General features: G+C 38.1%; 2 protein-coding genes and 1 long non-coding RNA gene across 4 annotated transcripts in view; 2 read left to right on the forward strand and 1 right to left on the reverse strand.

The window, feature by feature from the left end:
• The window catches only part of LOC110054963 (uncharacterized), a 6,116-nt gene extending 3,244 nt beyond the window's left edge, over positions 1-2,872 (forward strand). For both annotated transcript variants that reach the window (XM_089282007.1, XM_020761344.2), the window contains exon 2: positions 36-2,872. In XM_089282007.1, coding sequence (XP_089138133.1) covers positions 59-976 — 918 coding nt within the window. In that variant the 5' untranslated portion in view covers positions 36-58 and the 3' untranslated portion in view covers positions 977-2,872. The remainder of the gene's footprint in view (positions 1-35) is intronic.
• A 12,469-nt stretch (positions 2,873-15,341) lies between these two features.
• LOC149116094 (uncharacterized) lies at positions 15,342-17,789 on the reverse strand. Its single transcript, XR_016205326.1, has 2 exons — positions 17,194-17,789; positions 15,342-17,004 (listed from the first exon to the last, which is right to left on the reverse strand). It is a non-coding gene; the product is annotated as an uncharacterized LOC149116094 (long non-coding RNA).
• A 2,277-nt stretch (positions 17,790-20,066) lies between these two features.
• LOC110054979 (uncharacterized) lies at positions 20,067-22,162 on the forward strand. The gene has a single exon (XM_020761358.2). The coding sequence runs from the start codon at positions 20,321-20,323 to the stop codon at positions 21,350-21,352; it is 1,032 nt and encodes a 343-aa protein (XP_020617017.1). The 5' UTR covers positions 20,067-20,320; the 3' UTR covers positions 21,353-22,162.
• The last annotated feature ends 1,559 nt before the right edge of the window (positions 22,163-23,721 follow it).

The following is a 23,721-nucleotide window of genomic DNA, read 5'->3' on the forward strand; positions in this document are numbered from 1 at the left end:
TGCACTTATTTGTGTGAACCTATCTGTTTTCAAAGGCATTTCTGGCTGACTGTTCACTATGGGGTGTGGCTGGTTGAAGTTTACGTTGTCCATTCCGCGTGATGAGCCGATGACGAAAACAGAGAAATTCACTCAGTGGTCCTGTTTGCTCGCATATGTCGTAGGAGGCTGTACCTTTCTTCTGGCACCTCAACTTTGGGCGTTAGTACTACAGTTGGACCTTGATGGCCGTTCTGAGGGGTACATGCGCGTAGCGGGGATCGGAGTGATCGAGATTGGTTTCATTCTTTTGATCGCAGCGCGCTCCAGCTTCAAGATGTCCCGTCACCAGGAATGTTTAGCTTCCATTCCGGGTCGCCTGTTGTTAGTTAATGGAATATTGCTGATGATGATCCTAAGGAACATGCTGCCACTCTCCTTTGCTCTTTTTTACATGGTCCTTGATTCGTCCCTCGCTCTTATCACCCTGGTGATTTGGCGCCTCGATACAGAAGGAGCTTCAGTGGTAACCTTCTGCAATGAAATCTCTACATCCATTCTGCGGTGCCACGGTCCCAAAACAGGCGGGCCTACCATGGTTATCTTTTTCCTCGGCATTTTTCAGTTGTTTTTCTGGCTTGTGCTAGTCATAAGGCCTGATTTGGCTCAGCGTATGTTCAACTTGGATCCGTTCCTGGGCTACTCGGGCGGATATCTGGCAGCCTACTTTTTCCTAGTTTCCATTCACGGTTTATACCACGTAGTCGGTGCTAGTAATGTCAACCGCAGCTTGAGTCTTGTGTTCGTCTGTTACAGAATCTCGCTGAATGTCCCCGTGTTTACTATTTTGTTTCTTGTTGGTCAGATCGAGAGAAATCTGTTCATCACTTTGATGAGTTTTGATATGTTATTTTCCGTTATAATATTTGTCTCCGTAAAACTAGAAAAGCAAAGTGAAAACATTGCAAACGAAGAGGTGGAAATGTTAAATAATTAAGTACTAAAAAGTAATAACTTGATTATCGTTGATGGAATTACGTTTGGGTATTTGCGATTTTCCCCGCCACATGTACATCAACCGGAGCTGTTTGCATTAGCGGTTTTTTCGACCTTAAGGATTTTAATGGTCTCAGCTGGAACGTCTCCGTGAATTAAAACGTCTTTTTTTTATGAAAATCGTTAAGGTCACTAAATTAAGGGGTCCCTAATGATGAGCAACTTGAGAGTTATGTACAGGTCATTGATATAGTAATCAAGGTTTATCGTAAAATTAACTCATGTTTTTCTGAGACAATTAAGATGACGCTTGGTTCCCTTGCAATAAGCCATTTTACAGTTGTGTGCTTAGGGCCTGTTTCTCAGAAGACCCGAAAACATTTCGGGCTCGAAAAGCCATTTTCAGTTAATCGGTATTTAAAGACAGAGAGGTGTACACGCCTAAAACTTCTTGTTCGAAGAGAACCTCTGTTCCTATTAAGAATACGTCAATAAAACAGCTCAGTAGTCATAAGATTTGAGATTTTGCTACGGCTTTTTGAGTGCGAAAACTTTTCGGGACCTTCGAGAAACGGGCCCCAGCATGGCCATGAATGCAAGCGAGACTGGAGGTGACCTTGCTTTGATACAGACCTCTCTGCCTTACTCATTTAAATGCCAACTAGTTAACATAAGAACAACTTGATTTACACGACAAAAGCAGTAAGGTCTCTATCAAAACAAGGTCACCTCCAGCCTGGCTGCCATTCAGAGGCCAGGTCACTAAGCAGACAACTGTAAAAGGGTCTATTGAAAAAATCTACAGAATTGTTTTGCTTGATTTTGGCTGTGTAAGCAAACGTTTTGTTATATTTTGCGCTACTTTTTAATGTGTAATGTAGTCATTGTGAAAGTGATGTGGTGTAAGGTCCCGTGTACACTACGCCCGAGGAATTTGAAAACGGAGGTTTCACTCTAAAATCGCATCAAATGTTTTTCGTCCACTCTACGCCGGAGGGATTTAAAATGCGACAATCATCGGTCATTTTGAATTTGTGCTTGAAGAAAACTCGGTCAAGAAAATCACATGATTATCGTGACGCCATTGTTTTCATAAAGCACCGTTTTCAAAATGTCTTCCGTCCACACGAAAACGAAAAGCTGGCGGTTTCAAATTCGTGACGGATTAGTCAGAACGGAAGGCCTAGCCGAAGAAATAAATCTACGTTTCAAATTGTGGACGCTGTCTAAGAAAGTGATCAAAATTCAAAAAACTAACTTGATTTCCTTCAGTTACTTACCTAGGCCTTCGAACTGGCAAAGTATGAGCAAAATCTCTGTAGGTGAATATGATTTTTATCTTAGTTTATGCGTTAGAAATCTTGGTGCATGATTTGATAATAAGTTGTCAATGTCAACGCATGTAACTAAAATCTGTAATGCTGCATTTTATCAATCACATAATATTAGAAGAATTAAGAAGTATCTATCTCGCTTATTCATGCTTTTATCACTAGCCGTTTAGACTATTGTAATGGCCTTTTGTATGGCCTGCCTTAATCGCAAATAGTTAAATTGCATCGTGTGCAACTTAAGAAAGTATTCGCATATTACTCCCGTGCTTTATGAACTTCATTGGTTACCAGTACAACATCGTGTTCATTTTAAGATCTTAATTTCAACATTTAAAGCTATTCATGGATTGGCGTCCATGTATATCATAGAATTAATCAACATTATGCCTAGATTTATATACAATCTTAGATCAAATCAAAGTTTATTGTTATACCCTCCTAAAGGGAAAATGCCTGTCACGTTAGGTGATAGATCTTTCTCTGCTGCTGCTCAATGTTTATGGTATAATGAAAAAACGTATATGAAATAATATTAAAAAACGTATATATTTTGTCAACGATAATTAATACCTTGCACTAAATTTAGCCACTCACCCAAGCTTCAGCCTCTGAAGTGCCCGCCATCCTCAGTGAAGAAATTCGTCTCGAGAGAAGCGACTTCCAAGGCCGCCATTTTGAAACCATCTTGGCAGCCAGGCCGTGTTAATGTGACGTCATTCTATCCGACTCGAAATTGGCGGGAAGAAGAAAAACCTGCAACTGACTTGGCATCCTTCACAAGGTCAGCAAATTCTATTTTTCCAAGCGATTATCCACTTCACTGTCTTCAATACCATCATTTCGGAGTTTGGAGCATGTTTGGCTCAAAATAATATAGCTCAAGAGCAGCCATAACCCAGAGTGGTAGTTAAAAGGCTTGTCGGAAGCCATTTGGACATAATCTCTCGGACGGAATGACGTCACGAAAACGCGGCCTGGCTGCTGAGTACTTTTCAAAATGGTGGCAATGACGTTCGAATTTTGGGCTTCTTTGGAGACAAATTTCATAAGAAAAACCTGCACTTTAGAGGCTGAAACTTCGATGAGTGTTTAAACTTAGTGCAGGGTCTTAATTAGCGTTGACAAAAAATATACGTTTTTTTGAGTGACCTTCTCTTTAAAAAAAAATAACGGCAGAAATTCACAAAAAAAGTTCTTCGTATCGAAAGCCAAACAAGAAGTGACGAAAACAAAAAGAAAATCCTACCTCTACAAAGCCAAATTTGAAGAGTGATTTTTTTGAGACAATTGAGTTATCATCCCCAAGTAAATTGAAATGGTCACTGAGTAACTCAAAGGTAAGCCTGCTCACAACGGCTAAAAGACAAACCAAAATTTCACGACGATCAACAGAACTCTTATCTTAAAAAGCGATTAGCACGCGTCTCGTCGTCGCCTTAAAAAAGAAGATCACTCGTCTTTACTTCATTTTTAGGCTTCCCCCATTGAAATCGAACTGAAAAATAGACGGTTAACGGTCAACCAGAAAGCAGGTTATTTCAACGCAGAAAATTACTCATTCCCTCTGGGAATGATCTTGGGAAGTATAACTATTCTCGAGACAATCTCCCCACTCTCGGCGAGATGTTGGCAGTTTTGGCGAGATCTCGGCGAGACTCTTCTTCTTTCTAAATCTCAGCGAGATTTCGACGAGATGTAGGAAATCTCGGTAAGATATTTGTGTCTTTCAAAATCTCGGCAAGATCTCGGCGAGCCGGCGTACCGAGATTTAGAAAGACTCGAACGTCACGGTGAGATCTCGCCAATCTCGGCGAGATGTAGAAAATCTCGACGCAATCTCGCCGAGATTTGAGAAACCCACAAACATCATGGCGAGATCTCTGCAATCTCGGCGAGATCTCAGCAATCTCGGCGAGATCTCTGCAATTTCGGCAAGATCTCGCCGATCGCGTCTGTTTCTTTAAAAGTGGGCGGTGAATTTAATAACTTACACCATTTAGAATTTCTCAGGGAAAATTTTAATAGTAACTAACGCGACAAAACATAGTTAGAGTATCTTTTGATAAGTGAAAAGGCCTTGTTTTCAAACGACGCTCAATAACATCTATTCAGAGACCTTTTCAAAAAAAATAAAATTTAGATGTACTTTATGTAGATGGGAAAGACATGAATTCTAGCTTACGGAAAAAAAAGTTTCCTTAAAAATTACAGATGACTTAATTTGATTCTTTATTCAGTTTGCAACGCAAACTTTGTGGAATAACTATATGCAACTAAACCGTTATATGCAACTAAAACAAGGATCTATAGAAATACTACGGAAATTTAAATATTATGTCAATGAATTCAGGCTGAATTGCTATTAGACTTTACAGTGAACACTGCTTTGTTCAGCATATCCCTTTGTGTTTTTTCAGTCATCTAGCGAATGCCTGCTTTAATGTAATATCATTGCGGTAAATGCATGGAGAAAAAAATATCACCAGATAAGCCTTGTTGTTGTTTTTGAAACAGTTGACCTTGGGACGCAACCGAGCCTTAAGTCTTTGAGACGTGCAATTTATGTTGGAGTATTAAAAACGAAAGTTAATGGATTGAAAAGCTTTGATTTGTTTGTAAATTCAAGGGCACAAACAGTATGATATTTGTTAGATATAAAAGATTTCGTTTCATGACTACACTTATCAAGAACACAATATTAAAACAATTTACTATACAGGGCGTCATTGTTTTATTTCCTCGTTAGACAATATACCGACTGTGACACCGCAATTTCCGAGTTAATGTTTTTGTGCGACACGAAATCAAGATAATTTTGGACATACATACTACTAAAATTACTGTGAAACTGAAACGTCGTGCGGCAATATTCCATAAAATAGTTAATTCACAGTAATTATGTTTCCTTTTTAGCTGGTTAGGGAGTTAACGAGTGAGTTGAGTTTCATTCTTACGTGTCCTAAAACAAGCAAGTGGTTGCTATGGAGAATTCATCAGCAAAAATGACAAGTTAAATGTTTGTATTAACTTAACATCTTGTGGACACGAAAGGCAAGTATTTCGAAAGTTAAGTAAACATGGTGCCGAAATATCGTGTTTGCATTAGGGGCGGGAAAATTTCATCGTTCTTTGAGTTCGGTATTGAAAATCGTTTTGCAAGTGGCATTAGTTTCAGTTCGTTCCGTTTTAAGTTGTTACAGCTGTTACTTGTTATGGCATTTCAGTGCGTGTTTTCAAAGTAACAGGAATTAGTTGTCGACAAAATATAACTTTAATTTTAATAATCACTTATGTCTGGGACATGCCTGTCTTCTCTCATCACTGGGTAAAAGAGTCTATATTGGTGTCATCAGGAGAAAATGAGCTTCAGCCTACGAAAATTACGGTGAAATTGAAATGACGTGCAGGGATGTTTTATCAGTACGAAAATAGCTGATTTACAGTAATTATGTTTACTATATGTAGTTGGTTAGGTATAACAAAGGAGTTGGAGTTTTATTCTGACGTGTCCTAAACAAGCAAGTGGTTGCTACGGAGAAATAATCGGCAAAAATAACAAGTCAATTCAAATGATTGTCTTAACTTGCGGACACGAAAGGCAAGTATTTCTAAAGTTGAGCAGACACTTGTATGTGGTGCTAAAATACTATGTTTGTATTAGGGGCGGGGAAATTTTATCGTTCCTTTAAGTCAGTATTGAAAATTGTTTTACACCTGTTAACGTCTTCACAGCGTTCCGTTTAAAGTTGCAACAGCTGCTACATGTTATGGCATTTCAGGACCAAAAGTACGCAGCAAATTAACAGGAATCGGCTGTCGACAAGCAAAACCTTAATTTTAAAAAGCACTTATCTCTCGTACAGGCCTGTCGTCTCTCATCACTGTGTAAAAGAATTTATATTATTTATATTATTTGGTGACATTAAGAGTAAATGAGCTTCAGCCTAGCAATAAAATTGGAATCTTTTGTACCTATTATGGGAATCTGATATCAAATCTCCTTCATGAAGGCTAGCTGAGTTTTGCCATTTAGTGTGTTCACTTGAGACATCTGGCGATGGATTTCGAAGATGTTCCGTGGCACTTTTAATTTTCACTTGGGCGCATGCAGACCGAGTTAGCCGATCTACCGGGCTGTAACCTGAGCTGGTGATTGTGTTTACGCAGCTATACCATTTTCGCGTGCGCTAGTCGAAAACGTCTTTTATCGCGATCGCTTTATGATTTCTTTGATAAACTGATTTTGCTATACAGGGACAGCTGCACCCTACCAGGACCAGGTTTCCTTAATTCATGGATCAGGCTTCCCATGTCAAATGAGCATGCGTGGTTGACGTGCTTGCAGCAAACCACAATTTATTCGACTGCATTCACACGGTGACCAAGGCCATAACTTCGCGTGATTTGTGCCTTGACTAACAAAATCTTCTAAAAATATCAACACTAACAGATTGGCTTAGCAGGTCTGTTTCTGTGTTTTTCCGATGATAAAATCAAGTTTCGTTGATGTACCCGACAAGCGAACATTCACGAAAAATCTTTTGGCCTAAAAGAATCCGCAGGTTACTTCTAAGTAGTTTAGTTTTTTTGGTATTCCCGAAAAACTTAACTATATTTTCTAAGAATCCTTCACAGTCCGCTCCTGTTGTTTCTTCTTCTGAAAAGGAAACGCGTTCAGAGCATTTGATGAACACGTGCTCTGAATTTGAACCTTCCGAAAACATCTCTCGGCTGACAAATGAATGGAATTTGAACGTGCCGTATTCAAAGCCAAGGTTATCGCTAGATCAAGCATTAAGCAATAAGACTCCAAGCCATCAAAATTGTCCAGTAAATCTTCGTTTTGCACCATGTTATAAGAGAAAGCTTAGGGATGAAACAAATTCATGGACCATTGCCCTAAAACAAACCTTTGTATTTTAATCTGCAATGCTCATGTTAAAGCTATTTCGAACCGAAGTTAGGTCTCCGTTAGTTTCTGAACAGTGAAGCATTTCTTTGCCTGGCTCATCCTGTTAATGTAAGCATCTTATTCAAACTGCTCATGAAAATCGCTGACATTTTTAATGTTTACGAGAAAGTACGAGTAAAGTTCCAGGTGTTTTCCACGGTTATCTTGATCTTGTATAGGCGTTACTGCGATACAAACATCTGCGAAATCATCTGGAAAGCCCCGTTGTTTTCAAGTGGTTTGTTTTGCTCGTGTTTTATTAGATAATTCCGTTAATTTTGCCTTTCTTGATGCTTGGCTACACAGCATAACGGCGTCAGCTTTGAGTCGGCGCTAAATTCTTTCCGAGCAAATTAGTTTGGCAAGGTTTTGACCATTCTTACACCGACAGAGGTGGCCAATTCCACAAAATGAAAGCTTTATATCAAAAAGCAACACTGTTTTGCCGACAGTCGCTGTGATTCAAGTCCGAGCTTTAAGTAAGTGCGCGGATATTAAACGTTAATATATAGTTGCCAAGGGTGTGAGCAACGAAACATTTTAAATCGACAAACTCACCCATCGATTTATTTACTGAATCTGTAATAAATACCCCCACCCTAAGATTTACAGAATACATGTACCAGCCCCAGGGATCAAACATTATTTCGTCTGTGCTATTCTTCCAGCGACCGCACTAATGCACAAGATATCCTTTCATTGGTATTTGAACACCATTTAATATTGTTCAATTTCCGTTTTAGCTTACTTCTCTCAAGCTAGTGCGTTAAAATATCAAACTCTGTGCCAAATCCTCTTTCCGGAACAGGAACGCTGAAATTAATATCCATGATACTACAAATATCAATTGCGACAGATTCAATTGTTTGGTTTCTTTAATCTCTATGACAGCTCATTGACCAGTAACTACGTTTCATGGTATTCTCTGAGCTACGAGCGAGGAAAAATCGATAAATTGTTTGTTATTTTAAGAGCTCAATCATGATATTCTGAAGATGCAAGCGTGTTTTGTTTCATGACAAATTCTTCAGGTACGCAATATCTAAACGATGCACGATGTAGTTAAGGCAATACCACTTGCGACACAGCGGTAACCTTGTTAATCTGTTAATAAAACACGAAAACAAATTCCCCTGGTCAATTAACGCCAACTTTTGGTTTCAATCTTCACTAGACATCACTGACTACTTATAAAATGAGAAGTTGCAAGATTGTCTTCAGATTGTTTAATTTCTTGGCATGTGGAGTTGGCCACGCGACTCTTTGCTATGGCAACTAAAAAGAAAGTAACCAAAACAAAGAATCGTGTACCGGTAAATTAGCTGGACAAAGGTTTTTTCACACATCATTGGATTTTTGATTTTACAGCAATATCTTGAGTCTTATTTTAAACTAATATCATCTTATACCACACCGCGATATGACTAGCTTCCACCTGCTTAAACGCTTCAGGTTTTGGCCAGGAGCGAATTGTGTTAAATGCGAGAGACAAAATGAAACCTTAACTCTTAACAAATAGTTTACATAGTTTAGATGTATTTTTCAATCGAATTTTGTGGTCGTTATCGGTTTATTTGAAGATTTAGTAGCTTATATAAGTGGATTGTACGGTGAATCTCGTAGAAGTTTAGGTCTAAATATGTTATTACACGAAAAGTATCTTATCCAGACAACGTCAATTTACAAGTAACTACGTAAATACTAGTATTAGTAAGGCAAGTGCAGCTAAAAATCTAAATCCAGAATTGCGCCCTATATTTCGCAAAGAAAACCGATCTGGAATACCTCACGTAAAATCTATTATTTTAGACATTGCAAGTGTTTTTTAAAAACCAAAACAAAACCAAAAAAAAAAACACCAAAAAAAGAAAAAAAAAAAAAAAAACGAAAAGAAAAAAAAATCACAATAGAAACCAAGGTCGCATCTCAATTGGTGGAAAACAAATTATCTTCGGTTGACACAGCTTTGCAAACAAGTGGCTATATTAGATCAAAAATCTTTATTCTTTACCTACACCCACACCAAACATTCTTGCTCGTTTACAGATCCGAAAGCGATTTTGAATGTTTGCAGGTACGATATTAATGATATTACCGGTATCTAAATATGGGGGAGGCCCCATATTTAAAAACAGAACCCCGTCAAAGACGTCACTGAAAACTGCAATATGCTTCGTGTTTCGCTGACGCTCACATGTATGTATATACAATCAAATAACAACGCGTTATTTTAGAAGAAACAAATATCACACAAGCCACAACAAGTTGAAGAACTGTGACGTGCTTTAAGCTATTATCAATGGCTCGCTGTGTATTTTAATTTTAGGAGTTTATCTTGAGATAGAGTGTATGGAACTATGGTAACAGCGCTGACAGCTCAATTTCAAGTTCGTCATTGTTTAAATACTTATTTTTGATAGGGAAAACTGCCAAAACTTCCTAAAATACCTTATTAACAGTAATAACAGTGTTTTAACTCAAGACTAAAAACGTACGCAAGAAGCGAAGTCAATTTTTGATTGAGCGTTGGTCTGTAATATACCAGATTTAATGGCCGGCTAGCTGTGGCAAATGAAGTTATGTTGCAGATATTCGGTTAAGCAAAGCGAGTGGTATGAAACAAATAACGAATAAATGATTTAAGGAATAAACAATTCTTAAGAACAAAAGAACAAAGGAATAGGAAAGATTGAAAGAATGCGGCACACTCGATCATAGAAGCTTTAACGCGTGATCAAAAAAGGTGTTCTGTACATGGGATTCAGAGCCACCTTAAGGTTTTGAAAATTTAAGGTGGCTCTGAGCCCCATGTACAGATTTTTTTAAGCTGTGCCAAAAGTTGCATCTTATCATACGTATGAAAATGTGATAATATAAAATGATTTCACCGTGCCGTTTCTGAATTATAGGTCCCTAAAGCTGCAATTAAGGGTGTTTTAGCAGGTCATACTATCGCTATGGTAACGTATTGCGTCACGAAAATGATAACAACGTGTTCACCAATGATTGGGCAGTTGGTATTATGACTTTGACATCAAGTGGTTAAAATGATCTATCAAAATCTTACTGCTGGAAATTGTTTTAACAGAGGTTTTCGAAAGATTCGCGATCCTGAGAAGGAAAAAGGTGGTAAAGAAGAGATAGGAGAAGAAGCCGAAAACGCCAAAGGGAACACGGTATTTAGAAATGAACCAAGTTTGACAAAGAAACGGTTTTGTAACGAGCGTAAATAAACGCGTTGAAAAGAAAAGAAAACAACAAAAAGCAATGGTTGCCACACGAGCGAAATGAGGCAACAACAAAAGGGAACTCATTTGCAGAATCATTCTCGTTCATTAAAAGGTGAACCGGTAGCTGAAAAGCTGGAATGAAGTTGCCGTAACTTCTTAGAGGATAAACACTGCGAGGTAATTGGGACACTATTCAAACGTTTCTTGCTGAGTTGAACGGATAATAAACTTCGCTACGTGTTCCCTGCCCAGACGCGAACGACGGTATTTTAAGCGAAAAATCAAAACAGCTCAAGTGTTTTTCACGATTATTATATCCGCATCGGTGCTCTAGTAAACACGGCAGGGCGACGCCTCTAACCTCAAGCGGTCTGCTTTGATAAGGTCTGTTTTACCAAATGTTTGCGATTCATCTGTTTGAATTACTTGCCGCATATGGATGGCTTTGCGTCTGTTTCTTTTAAAGTGGGCGGTGAATTTGATAATTTCCGCCATTTAGAATTTTTCAGAGGAAATTTTAAAAGTAACTAACTCGGTAAAACATAGTTAGAGTATCTATTTATATCTATTCTGAGTTAAAAGGCGTTGTTTCAATTGACACTCAATAACATTTATTCACAGTTTTTTTTTAACTATAAACATTAAATGTACTTTCTGCAGAACGGAGAGTGAAAGTCCCTTTCAAAATTAGAAATGACTCAATCTGATACTTTTCTCAGTTTACAACGCAGAGTTTGTTAAACAACGAATGTTTTAGCAGCCTTTGTAACAAGACTGTTATAGGCAGCTAACTCGTTATATGCCAATGAAACAAGTATGTATAGAAACTTTACTGCGGAAATTAAAATATCACGTCAATGAATTTAGGTTGAATTGCTATTAGACTTTAAAGTCAACACTGTTTGGTTGAGTATATCCCTTTGTTTTTTTTGTTTTGTTTTGTTTTGGTTTTTCTTTTAGGCATCTACCGAATGACTCCCTTAATTTAATATCATTGCGGTCAATGCATATCTGAACAAAAAATATCACGAGATATGCCTTGATGTTGTTTTTAAAACAATTGACCTTGGAACACAACCAAACCTTAAGTCTTCAAGACCTACAATTTATGTTGGAGTATTAAAAACGAAAGTTAATGGATTAAAAAGCTTTGATTTGTTTGTAAATTCAAGGGCACAAACAGTATGATATTTGTTAGATATAAAAGATTTCGTTTCATGACTACACTTATCAAGAACACAATATTAAAACAATTTACTATACCGGACGTCGTTGTCGTCTTTCCTCGTAAGGCAATATACCGACTGTGACACCGCAATTTCCGAGTTAATGTTTTTGTGCGACAAGAAAACGAGATAATGTTGGACATACATACGACGAAAATTACTGTGAAACTGAAATGTCGTGCGGGAATGTTCTATGAAAATAGTTAATTCACAGTAATTATGTTCCATTTTCAGTTGGTTAGTTTTAACGAGTGATTTAGAGTTTTATTGCAACGTGTCCTAAAACAAGCAAATGGTTGCTATGGAGAAATAATCGGCAAAAATAACAAGTCAAATGTTTGTATTAACTTGCGGACACGAAAGGCAAGTATTTCCAAAGTTGAGCAGACATGGTGCTAAAATACTGTCTTCGTATTAGGGGCAGGGAAATTTCATCGTCCCATTAGGTCAGTATTGAAAATCGTTTTACGCCTGGCACAATTTCATTGCGGTCCGTTTTAAATTGCAACAGCTAGCTGTCACATTTTATGGTTCTTCAGGGCGTGTTTTCAAAGTACGCCGCAAATTAACAGGAATTGGCTGTCCACAAATAAAACTTTTTATTGTTTCATCTCGTGATGGATTTCGGAGACAATGTTCCGTTGCATTTTTAATTTTCACTCGTGCGCATGCACACCGAGTCAACCTGGCCCTAAAATGGAATCTTTTGTACCTATTATGGGAATCTGATGTTAAATATCTTTCATGAAGGCTAGCTGAGTTTTGAAATGTTTATTGTTTCATCTCGTGATGGATTTCGGAGACAAAGTTCTGTAGCACTTTTAATTTTCACTTGGGCGAATGCAGACCGAGTTAGCCGATCTGCAGGGCTGGAATCTGAGCTAATAATTACGTTTACGCAGTTTTATCATTTGCGCATGCGCTAGTCGAAAACCTCTTTTATCGCGATCGTTTTATGGTTTCTCTTGATAAACCTTTTTGCTGTACAGGGACATCTATGCCCTACCAGGACCAGGTTGCCTTAATTGATGGATCGGGCTTCTCGTGTCAACTGCGCATGCGTGGTTGAAATGCTTGCAGCAAACCATAATTTATTCGGCTGCATTCACACAGTGACCAAGGTCATAACTTCGCGTGATTTGTGCCTTGACTAACAAAGTCTTCTAAAAAGTATCAACACTACAACTACAGATTGGCTTAGCGGGTCTGCTTCTGTGTTAATCCGATGATAAAATATTGTTTCATTGATGTACCCGACAAGCGAAGATTCACGAAAAAATTTTTGGCCTAAAAGAATCCGCAGATTACTTTAACGTAGTTTTTTTGTTTTTGGTATTCCCGAAAAACGTAACTATATTTTCTATAAATCCCTCACAGTCTGCACTTGTTGTTTCTTCTTCAGAAGAGGACTCCTCTTCAGAAGAAGAAACAACAAGTGCAGACTGTGAGTTTCAGTCACGTGCCCTGCACGTGACTAAAACAAGTGCAGGGCATTTTACGAATACGTGCTCTGAATTTGAACCTTCCGAAAACCTCTCTCGCCTGATCAGTGAATGGAATTTGAAAGCGCCGTATTAAGGCCAAGGCTGTTGCTAGGTCAAGCATTAAGCAAGAGGTTTCCGTTTCGCACCATGTTAAGAGAAAAATTTGGGATGAAACCAATTCATGGACCAGTGCGCGAGAAGAAAACCTTTATACTTTAATCAGCAATGTTGATATTAAATATATTTCACACAGTAGTTAGATCTACGTCAGTTTCTGAGTGCTGAAGCATTTCTTTGCCTGGTTAACCTTGATCTAAGCATCAGTTGTTCAAACTGCTTATGATAGTCGGTTGACTGAAATGTTAAATTCACATTTTGAATGTTCACGAGAAAGTACGAGTAAAGTTCCAGGTGTTTTCCACAGTTATCTTGATCTTGTATCGGCGTTACTGTGATACAAACATCTGCGAAATCATCTGGCAAGTTCCGTTGTTTTCAAGTGGTTTGTTTTGCTCGTGTTTTGTTAGATGATTCCGTTAATTTTGCCTTTCTTGATGCTTGGCTACACAGCATAACGGCGTCAGCTTTGAGTCGGCGCTAAATTCTTTCCGAGCAAATTAGTTTGGCAAGGTTTGGACCGTTGTTACACCAACAGAGGTGGTCAATTCCACTAAAATAAAAGCTTTATATCAAAAGGCAACACTGTTTTGCCGACAGTCGCTGTGATTCAAGTCCGCGTTTTAGGTAAGTGCGCAGATAATAAACGTTAATACGTAGTTGCCAAGGGTGTGAGCAACGAAGCATTTTAAATCAACAAACTCACCCATCGATTTATTTACTGAATTAGTGATAAATACCCCCACCCTAAGATTTACAGAATACATGTACCACCCCGAGGGATTTACGTGACCTGGGACAAACTTTATTTCGTCTGTGCTATTCTTCCAGCGACCGCACTAATCCACAAGATATCCTTTCATTGGTATTTGAACACCATTTAATATTGTTCAATTTCCGTTTTAGCTTACTTCTCTCAAGCTAGTGCGTTAAAATATCAAACTCTGTGCCAAATCCTTTTTCCGGAACAGGAACGCTGAAATTAATATCCATGATACTACAAATATCAATTGCGACAGATTCAATTGTTTGGTTTCTTTAATCTCTATGACAGCTCATTGACCAGTAACTACGTTTCATGGTATTCTCTGAGCTACGAGCGAGGAAAAATCGATAAATTGTTTGTTATTTTAAGAGCTCAATCATGATATTCTGAAGATGCAAGCGTGTTTTGTTTCATGACAAATTCTTCAGGTACGCAATATCTAAACGATGCACGATGTAGTTAAGGCAATACCACTTGCGACACAGCGGTAACCTTGTTAAGCTGTTAATAAAACACGAAAACAAATTCCCCTGGTCAATTAACGCCAACTTTTGGTTTCAATCTTCACTAGACATCACTGACTACTTATAAAATGAGAAGTTGCAAGATTGTTTTCAGATTGTTTAGTTTCTTGGCATGTGGAGTTGGCCACGCGACTCTTTGCTATGGCAACTACAAAGTAAGTAAACAAAACAAAGACACGTGAACCGGTAAATTAGCTGGACAACGTTTTTTTCACACATCATGGAATTTTTGATTTTACAGCAATATCTTGAGTCTTTTTTTAAACTAATATCACCTTATACCACACCGCGATATGACTAGCTTGCACTTGCTCAAACGCGAGTTCAGGCTTTGGCCGGGAGCGAATTGGGATAAATGGGAGAGACGAAATGGAGCCTTAATTTTCAACAAAGTGTTTACACGAACTCTTTCCCACGCCACTGAGGAGTGTTCGTTGTTAAAAGGAAGCCATGCAATACACTTTCCGAAGGCCGGTCCTGAAGCAAACTGAATTAAATTTCCTCAGTTTCCATAACTTCATGGCTGTATTAACTTACCTTCGCCGGATACCGAAATATTTAAGCACTCAACAAAAAATTCAATCGCTCTTTTTTAGGAAGCTGATCTACTCACTTTTTCCAAGACGTGCAAGTTCCTCAGTATCGATCGATCGAAAAAGCCGCAGAAATTACTCACGAATGTCAAGATGTTTTAAGCTATTAGTGTAATTATAGATGCATTTTTCAGCCGAATGTTGTGGTCGTTTTCGGTTTATTTGAAGATTTATTAGCCTACATGAGTGGCTGGTCAATCTAGTAGAAGTTTATGTCTAAATACTTTTATACATTATAAATATAAGTATCTTATTCAAACGACGTAAGTTTACAAGTAACTACGTAAATACAAGTATTGGTAAGGAAACTGCAGCCAAAAATCCAAATCGAGAATTGCGCGCGTTCTATATATCGCAAAGAAAACCGAACTGGAATACCTCACGCAAAATCTTTTATTTTAGACTTTACAAATGTTGTTTAAAAGAAAAAAATTCGAAGTGCAAGGCAAGGTCAGGTTTCTGTTGGTGGAAAACAAATTGCCATCGGTTGACACAGCTTTACAAACACGTGGTTATATTTGATCAGCCTACACCCATATCACATTCGAACGAAAAACAGTTTTTGCTCGTTTACAGATCCGAAAGCGATTTTGAATGTTTGCAGATATTAATGATATCAGTGATATCTAAATATGGGAAATGCCCCATATTTAGAAACAGAACCCCGTGAAATGCGTCACTGACAATTGCAATATGCTTCGCGTTTCGCTGACGCTTACATGTATAGATATACAAATAAATAAGGACGGTTATCTTTAGAAGAAACAAATATCACACGAGGCACAACAAGTTGAAGAACTATGACGTACGTTAAGCTGTTACCAATGGTTTGCTGTTTATTTTAATTTTAGGGGTTTATCTTGAGGTAGCGTGTATGGAACTATGGTAAACAGCGCTGAAACAACTTAATTTCAAGTTCATCATTATTTAATTATTTTAATAGGGAAAACTGCCAGAACTTTCTTAAGTACCTTATTAACTGTAACAATAGTGTTTTTACTCCAAGACTAAAAACGTACGAAAAAAGCGAGGACGATTTTTGATAGAGCGGTGGTCTTGAAGTGAAAAAAAATTCAGTAATATACGAGATTTTATGGTTGGTTAGCTGTGGCAAATGAAGTTATGTTGCAGATATTCGGTTAAGCAAAGCGAGTGGTATGAAACAAATATCGAATAAATGATTTAAGGAAGGAACAGTTCTTAAGAACAAAAGAACAAAGGAATAAGAAAGATTGAAAGAATGCGGCAGACTCGATCATAGAAGCTTTAACGCGTGATCAAAAAAGGGTGTTCAGTTTCAAGAAATTGAAATAGAAGCAAGGCGGTTAACATGTGATTTTTGTTTACATGATTAGGAAAAAAAGCACGACAGCAACGGGCTTAGGGCCAATTCTTGGCAGCCAATGACTGAACCTTATGAACGTTTTGCTCTTAACCGGAAAAGCCGGCAAGTTCTAATATTTGAAACAACACATCAATGATCGTTTTCAACACGATTAGTGTAGTTTTTGCTATCTGCACGGAAGCAAAAACCACAAAATTGAGTGGAAGGATCTGATGTTGGGTACAGAGGAGGAGAAAGATTTAGTGGAACCCATATATATGATTTATTTCACAATAAAAACTGTAATTTGGATCATTTCTGTTAATAATAACCAAGATAATAACCAAGAGGCAAGTGTTGCTACCGACGCAATTTCACTTTTTCCCATTGTTGGCATGTACAGGAGTATAGAACCAAGAGTAGTATTTAGGTTGCTTGAATAAAGCCAATCTTCTTTTGTTCTTGGATGAAGAATCAATGCTGAGATACAAAAATAGTTAATAATATTGAGACAATTGAGCAAAAAAGAAGCCATTTTACAGTTCATTTGAAGTCAAGAGAAATGTCCTTCAGAAAAAAGGATTGACACGAATCATCTGTTTCAGTTCTGTACATTCCATACCGTGTGTTTGCTTAGTGAATCATTACTTAGTATTAATATAAACTTACTTTTGGTTGTATCAAGATAGCGTTTGCATTGTTATCGTGGGGCTGATTCGTGCAACTGGATGCTAGTCAGCCATGGTTTTATGAATTTCTCTCTCTCCTTATTTATTGATGTTGCACTTAAAACAAGTCGGAGATTTCAAAAGATTAGTTGAAAGGTAGAAAAAATAGCCTGGCGTAAATCTTCTTAATTCTTTCTCTAATCGCAGGCCATAAAATTACAAGCAAACTTAGCTGTGGACCCTCTGGGAGTTTCCGGGGGTTTATCCTTGCAAGAAAGGTTGGGAGGCTTCTGGAATACTATAAGTTTGTTCCAAGATCCTCTATGGAACTGCAGACCTTCAAAAACCCGCAAACCGACAGTAGGCGGATAACAAGAGATGATACCTATAAGCAATCCTTTTTGTTTCGTTGCCTTCTACATAAGATGATTTTTCAGGCGAGGTTTTGTGCGTTTTCACAATTCCTTGCAGCACGTAACCAATCTCTAATTCCTCACCAGTGCCAATCTTCGGCCCCGTGCGTGATTTCGTGTTTTGATATCGGATTTGTTGTTTTCTGATTGGCTGATTGAGACTGAAACACAACTGACACACGAAAGTAAAAGAATACTTCTCGAAAATTCCACGAACGGTTGAGATTCTTACCAAAGAACAACTGAACATTTCAATCCACTACCCAATATAGCTAAGACATGTAACTAAAAAGGTAGTCATACTTTGAGAGATACGTAATTATTTCTCAGAAATGACCGCAGATATGCAAGTGTAAATGAAATCGAAATGCAAAAATCATAAGTTACCATTATCAGGCTTTTTTGAAAATTATTATCTCCTGATTTAATTTCTTGATTGCTCATTAATTTCTCCTCTTATAATATTATAGTTTGATCTACAGTTAGGTTGCATGACATTAAAATAAACTCATACTATTATGGAGGCAATACACAGTTTTATTCACCACTTTGCGTTCGTGATATGTGCTCGAAGCACGTTTCAGATTGATGTCAACAAGAAAACGAATTAATGCTAAAAACTCCACAATATACTTGAAAGTACACAATTTTGTAATACCTTTAAAAAGTTTGCAATTATGTGTAACCATTAATAATGAAAATTTGCTCAATATATACCTATGCATAAAGAAAAAAAAAAAATCAATGTCTTCCGACGATTTGCTTGCGACAGGGTAAATAGTTCTTTTGATTGCCTCCTCTTTTTTCAGCAAAATTTCGAGGCATACCTCGCCTCATGATCAGTTCACAAAAGGGGTTCGTTTTTTCCACTGAACATATCAAGGAAATTGTTTCAAGGTTCAGGGAATGAGATCAATATATGGTCAACTATAACTTAACTCAAATTTGTCTTTTGTGTAATGAACACATTACTAAAGGATATCATATCCGCGAGGCTTGACCCCTCGGAGTATGTCGAAACCCTTTCAACTCAAATGCAAATAGAAAGCGTAATATCACCAAGCATTCATTGTCACAATGCTAAATTTAGGTCTTAATACTAGTACTAATTACTTTGCGGGTTTTAAAAATATTCCTGGAGAGTTATTTTTGAACACAACCGAGAAGCAATAACTGAATGCAATGTTTTAGCAGACTTTTGTTCTTTATTTTTTTTACGAATTTTTTTCAGGGGATGAATAAACGCAATTTACGCCAAGGTGTCCAGTCTTCCTCGGTAATTAGTGTAGAGGAGTGTCTGGAAATGACCCTGTAAAATGTCGTAAAGTTGTACCCTGTTTGACCAATTATTACCTAATTGTTTTATTACGCCGCTACCGTGAGAAAATTTGTCAACTTTTCTGAAGCGATTTTTCCAAAGCGCACTTACTCCATCCAAGCAAATATTTGTTTTTATGCCGCCAGCGAGCCAATATCAAAAAATCCATTCTGGTTAAAAGGTTGTTAATCTTAGCGCATACCTAACAATAGAAGCCAATTGGGTTTCACGTTTTGAATCCCACGGAAAAGCAAAAAGAACAATACGCCTTCACGGTTTATTTAAATACGCTTGCTAATGGTGTATTGAAAACACGCAAAATAACACAACGATATCGATTAGTCGCTTCAGAAGGTTCAGTCACCTCTGGTGCGGTCTCTGTTATCGTTTAAGCCACTGAAATCGTGTTATGCTGAATATTCATCTAGAAGTTGTCTGAATTTTTAATGAGGCAAAAAACATAACTTTTTAAAAGCCGGAAAAACGTACTCCAGAAAAGAAGGTTTAGCGTGTTACCTTAATGCGTTGAATTTCCTGCTCAGAGTTTTCTTTGGTCTTTCAGTTCAAGGTTATCTGTAGTTCATTAACCATCTCGATCAATTCAAAACACAACTGATTATTTAAACTACTGCGTTCCGATCGATCGACCTCCTAAATGTGCAGTAAGCATATAAAGAAATTGCTGGTCAATATTTCGCTGAGCATTAATTGCTTTGTTTGTGTCACAAGCGAAAAAAAGCGTTGCTGGAATTGAACAGCTCAGAAAATGGGTGGGTAATTCCTCGAGGCTTTCGCATGAACTAGACCACCTCGGTGACAGAATGGTATTAACTGCTCACTGGATCGCCTGGAATACCGTAAAGAAAATGGAAGTTCCATGTGCCACCCGCTAGGAAAAATAACAAACATAGCTGTGTTTTGACAGGAAATTATAGTGGGGGTGATGAATAACCCTTGTTACTGCCAACCGCAAACAATGGAGGCGTGGAGGCTAATTAACGCTTGTCTAAACGAGAGAGAATTCGATTACAAGACTTATTCGTGCAGCACCAAGCCCCTTCGTTGCGACATCCTGCGTTCAGAGCATTGCTGATCAAAATATTTACACGAACACGGAAACAGTTTGTAGTGGGAGGGCGGTAGTATCTGTTCTTCATGTCTACGTGATGATATCGCTGTTTCCTTGGATGCAGGCGTGATATAAGTAAGTTCAACCAGCCACAGATAATACAATACCAGCGCCATTATTTAGTGTGTATTGATACACGGCGAGCCAATCGCGACGCATCACAACAATCGCCCTCTCAACTACATAAGCAAGAAACGACACAGCACCCTCAGAATTTCGTTAAACTTAACACCAGAAACATCACTTCAGGCCAAACTTCGATTCCATCATGATTTCGTCAACCGAAGCCGGCGCTTCGGCGTTTACACCCGTCTCGATTCCAAAATCACCAACGAGTGAGGCCGATGGCGACAGAGATGATTTCCATTGGAGAAATCGCAACTCAAGCGTGCCTTTTTCTCGCCATTTCTGGTCCGTTTGGGGACCATACTCTCCAACTTTTAGCCCTGCGGCCATGGACCACGTTTTAAAGCCTTCCAGTCCACCACTTTGGCCCGTATGTTCTTTCGGAGCACCGGCGTATCCATCTCTTTGGAAAGAACGCTTTCACCAGTTCAGATTCGCTTCGTCTTCCGACGAGGAGAAGCCCAGTCAGTCTTACATCGGACTCATTGCCGAGGCGATCTTAAGCTCGCCCGAAGAGAAGCTTATTTTGAGCGACATCTACAACTACATCCTCACACACTACCCTTACTTCAGAAACAAGGGGACTGGCTGGAGAAACAGTATTCGTCATAACCTTTCCCTAAACGACTGCTTTGTCAAAGCCGGCCGGAGTCCAAATGGGAAAGGACATTTCTGGGCAATCAGTTCTCTGTACTATGACGACTTCCGACGCGGCGACTTCAGGCGAAGAAGAATACAGAAAAGATCACACAAGAGCCGACGAGCATCCAACGAGTCCAAAGACGATGTTGTAATCTGCAAAGCTGAGAGTAGTGAAGAGGTGGAAAAAGTCTCCGAAGATCAGGATGAACTCACTGTCGACTGTTCAACAACGGAGTGCGATGCGGACCAGAAAGACGAGGAAGCTACCACCACCACTGAAAAACCAGAGGGCTTCTACCAAGAAAAGCGCAAATCATTTGACATGGCCAGCCTGTTGGCACCTGACAGAGGACAGCGCGAGGCAGGACTGCTTATGCCGGTATATCCTCGAGCGTTTGAGCCAAGTCTTGTGTACAACTCGTACGCGACTCATTCTGGCGACTACCTGCCTTCCTCCCCCGCCTTTGATCGGTTTCACGTATCGGAGCCGACTCGACTGATCTTCCCATACAATTACAGGCTTGCCTGCTAATTTACACATTTTCACTCTCTGGAAAAGAGTTTTGAAGTTCAGTGGAATATGTCGATCAGTTGATCATGGAACTGTTGTAACCATTCCCACCAGCTGAGGTCATTCGCCTGTTAAATCTCAGAGATTTTGAACAATAAAAGAACAGTGTTTAAAGGCATTGCAAGGAATGAACGCTTACGAAAGAGAAATTGTAATCAATCTTGAATTTATCTATTGCATTTTAGAATGGCTCGAAACGAGTCGAAATTGAGAGAGTGTAAAATATAGTTCCAGAGTATTTGACTGTGTCGAATTTAAGGAATTTTTCCTGTTATAGGGAAGTTGATGAATGAATTGAATACATATCAGTTATGTAAACAGTTTCTTTTAAGGCTAAAGGAACTTTTACGATAAATTAAGGAGGAATAGACAAAGAAAACGATATATAAATAATTACAGATTTGTTAATTTACTCATTCATAGCTGGAGGCGACTAACAACTCATTTGCAAAGTTGACAAGAGTCTCATGAAGAAAATTAGTTATTTCATTGTGCAGACAAATTTATTTGCCAAAGCGGAATTATCAACATGTAAATGAATGCATAGAGTAGTTTTTCGTGGAATTCTGATGCCACTGATGGTATTGTAAAGTATGAAGTTTATTTGCGCTGTTATCCTTCTAATAGTGAGCGAAACAATAATATAATGTAAGCCACAGCTGCAATCGAACAAACAACAAAGACGCTAGAGTTTAGACCGGCATGTAACACCTTAGGAGATAGATGCGCTTAGGCTCTCTGACTGTTAAATAAAGCTCAGTACATTTTTAATTGCGGTTTCCTTGTTGATCTGTGCTTTTCACCGCACATTAAACATTGTCTTAAACACACTTAATAACTGTGTAGTTCTTGGGGTAAACACTCGTTTTCATGGCCCGGTTTAATCATGTGAAAACAGGAGGGTATAGAAAAACCAAACGCCCTTGCCAGAACTATAAATGCCTTTGATTTCAGAAATGAGTTATATTTGGCGTTGTAGCGCTCTCCAGATTAATCACGTTGCCATTTCTTAACTCAAATAGACTGCTGAAAAACAGAAAGACGTCAATTGTTTGAAAACATTGCGTTTAGTTAATTGGGTTGGGCGTAAAAGTAGAAACCAATGTGGCAAAAATTCACCGAAAATGGAACAAAGGAATTTTTCTTTATCAAGAACTCTGAAAGTACTATTTGAGTTAAACTCTTTAGAGCAGAATCTTAAAAAAATTAACAAGAGGAAGAGGCCATTACGTCAAGATATAGTGCCAGCAAAGTAATATCTTCTTCGAAATATTTTTATTGTAAATAAGACTAAGAAATCTATTGACTAGTTGTTAGAATATCACAGAATATTTCAACCTATTTGGTATATCAGATTCATTCTAATATATTGTTTATTAGAGGGGTTTCAAAAAGCAACACATTTTAAACAATATATAATTGGAAAGTTTGCCCCACGCAATGACTTGATCGCTTTTCGAAGACGTGTACTGAAATATTGAACCTATGTGGTATTATCATAAAATGAAAGGGACTTGTTTCCATTTCTGGTAGAAATTTCTTTGTTCCTCCATCCTGTTTCAGTTAGCTCGTTGTTCATATAATATTAACATACTTAAAACGTACAAAAGAGTGACAGAAGAATTGATTTATCTCCATCAAGGACTTAGAATAGTGATTCCGGTAGATTCTCTCACCACGACTTACTAATGACGACTTGAACACAAATACAAAAGCTAAAAAAATCAATTTGAACAAATCTTTCTCCGAGCAAGGCAGATAAAAAGTTGCACCTTTGAACTATATATGGGTAGAAGTGAATAAATGGGTATGATTCTGATAAATGGGGTAAACACGAATTATGTAAAAAAATAAAAGCAAGAGTTAAACACTTATTACAGTTGCCAAAAACTTCTTGAAAACTTCACAAATGATTGCTCGTCTGTTTCAAAGGACACAAAACTTCATCCGGAAGACGTCAGCTTGTTTCGGGCTTAATTCTAAGCAAAGAATTCATCTGATCAAATTTTAATGAAAAACCCTTCGAAGGTTTGAATCACCACTTGAAATATTTCCATCAGTACGTTGTTAGAAAAGGAAACAAAAGCTTTTAACTGTGGACAAAGGTACCCACACTGTGACTCATTATTGAAAGCTTTCTGGCCAGTTAAATGAAGTCGGCAAACTTTTTCATCGACCTCTGTGAGATGAACACACAGGAATTGATTAAAATTTCCTAATTCGGTGATTTTAATTTCAAAAACGCCTGCCTAAAAGTGAACATTTTCGCATTAAACAGGACAACTTTTTATCAATTTTCAGCACTTTCCATTTTTAGCCCGCCACGTAAA

This window comes from Orbicella faveolata, unplaced genomic scaffold, assembly GCF_042242905.1.
Source record: "Orbicella faveolata isolate gen_17 unplaced genomic scaffold, um_ofav_v1 contig_12, whole genome shotgun sequence".
Lineage (NCBI taxonomy): Eukaryota > Metazoa > Cnidaria > Anthozoa > Scleractinia > Merulinidae > Orbicella > Orbicella faveolata.

Coding starts and splice junctions, on each gene's coding strand:
- LOC110054979 (XM_020761358.2), top strand. CDS start 20,321: ATGATTTCGTCAACCGAAGCCGGCGCTTCGGCGTTTACACCCGTCTCG.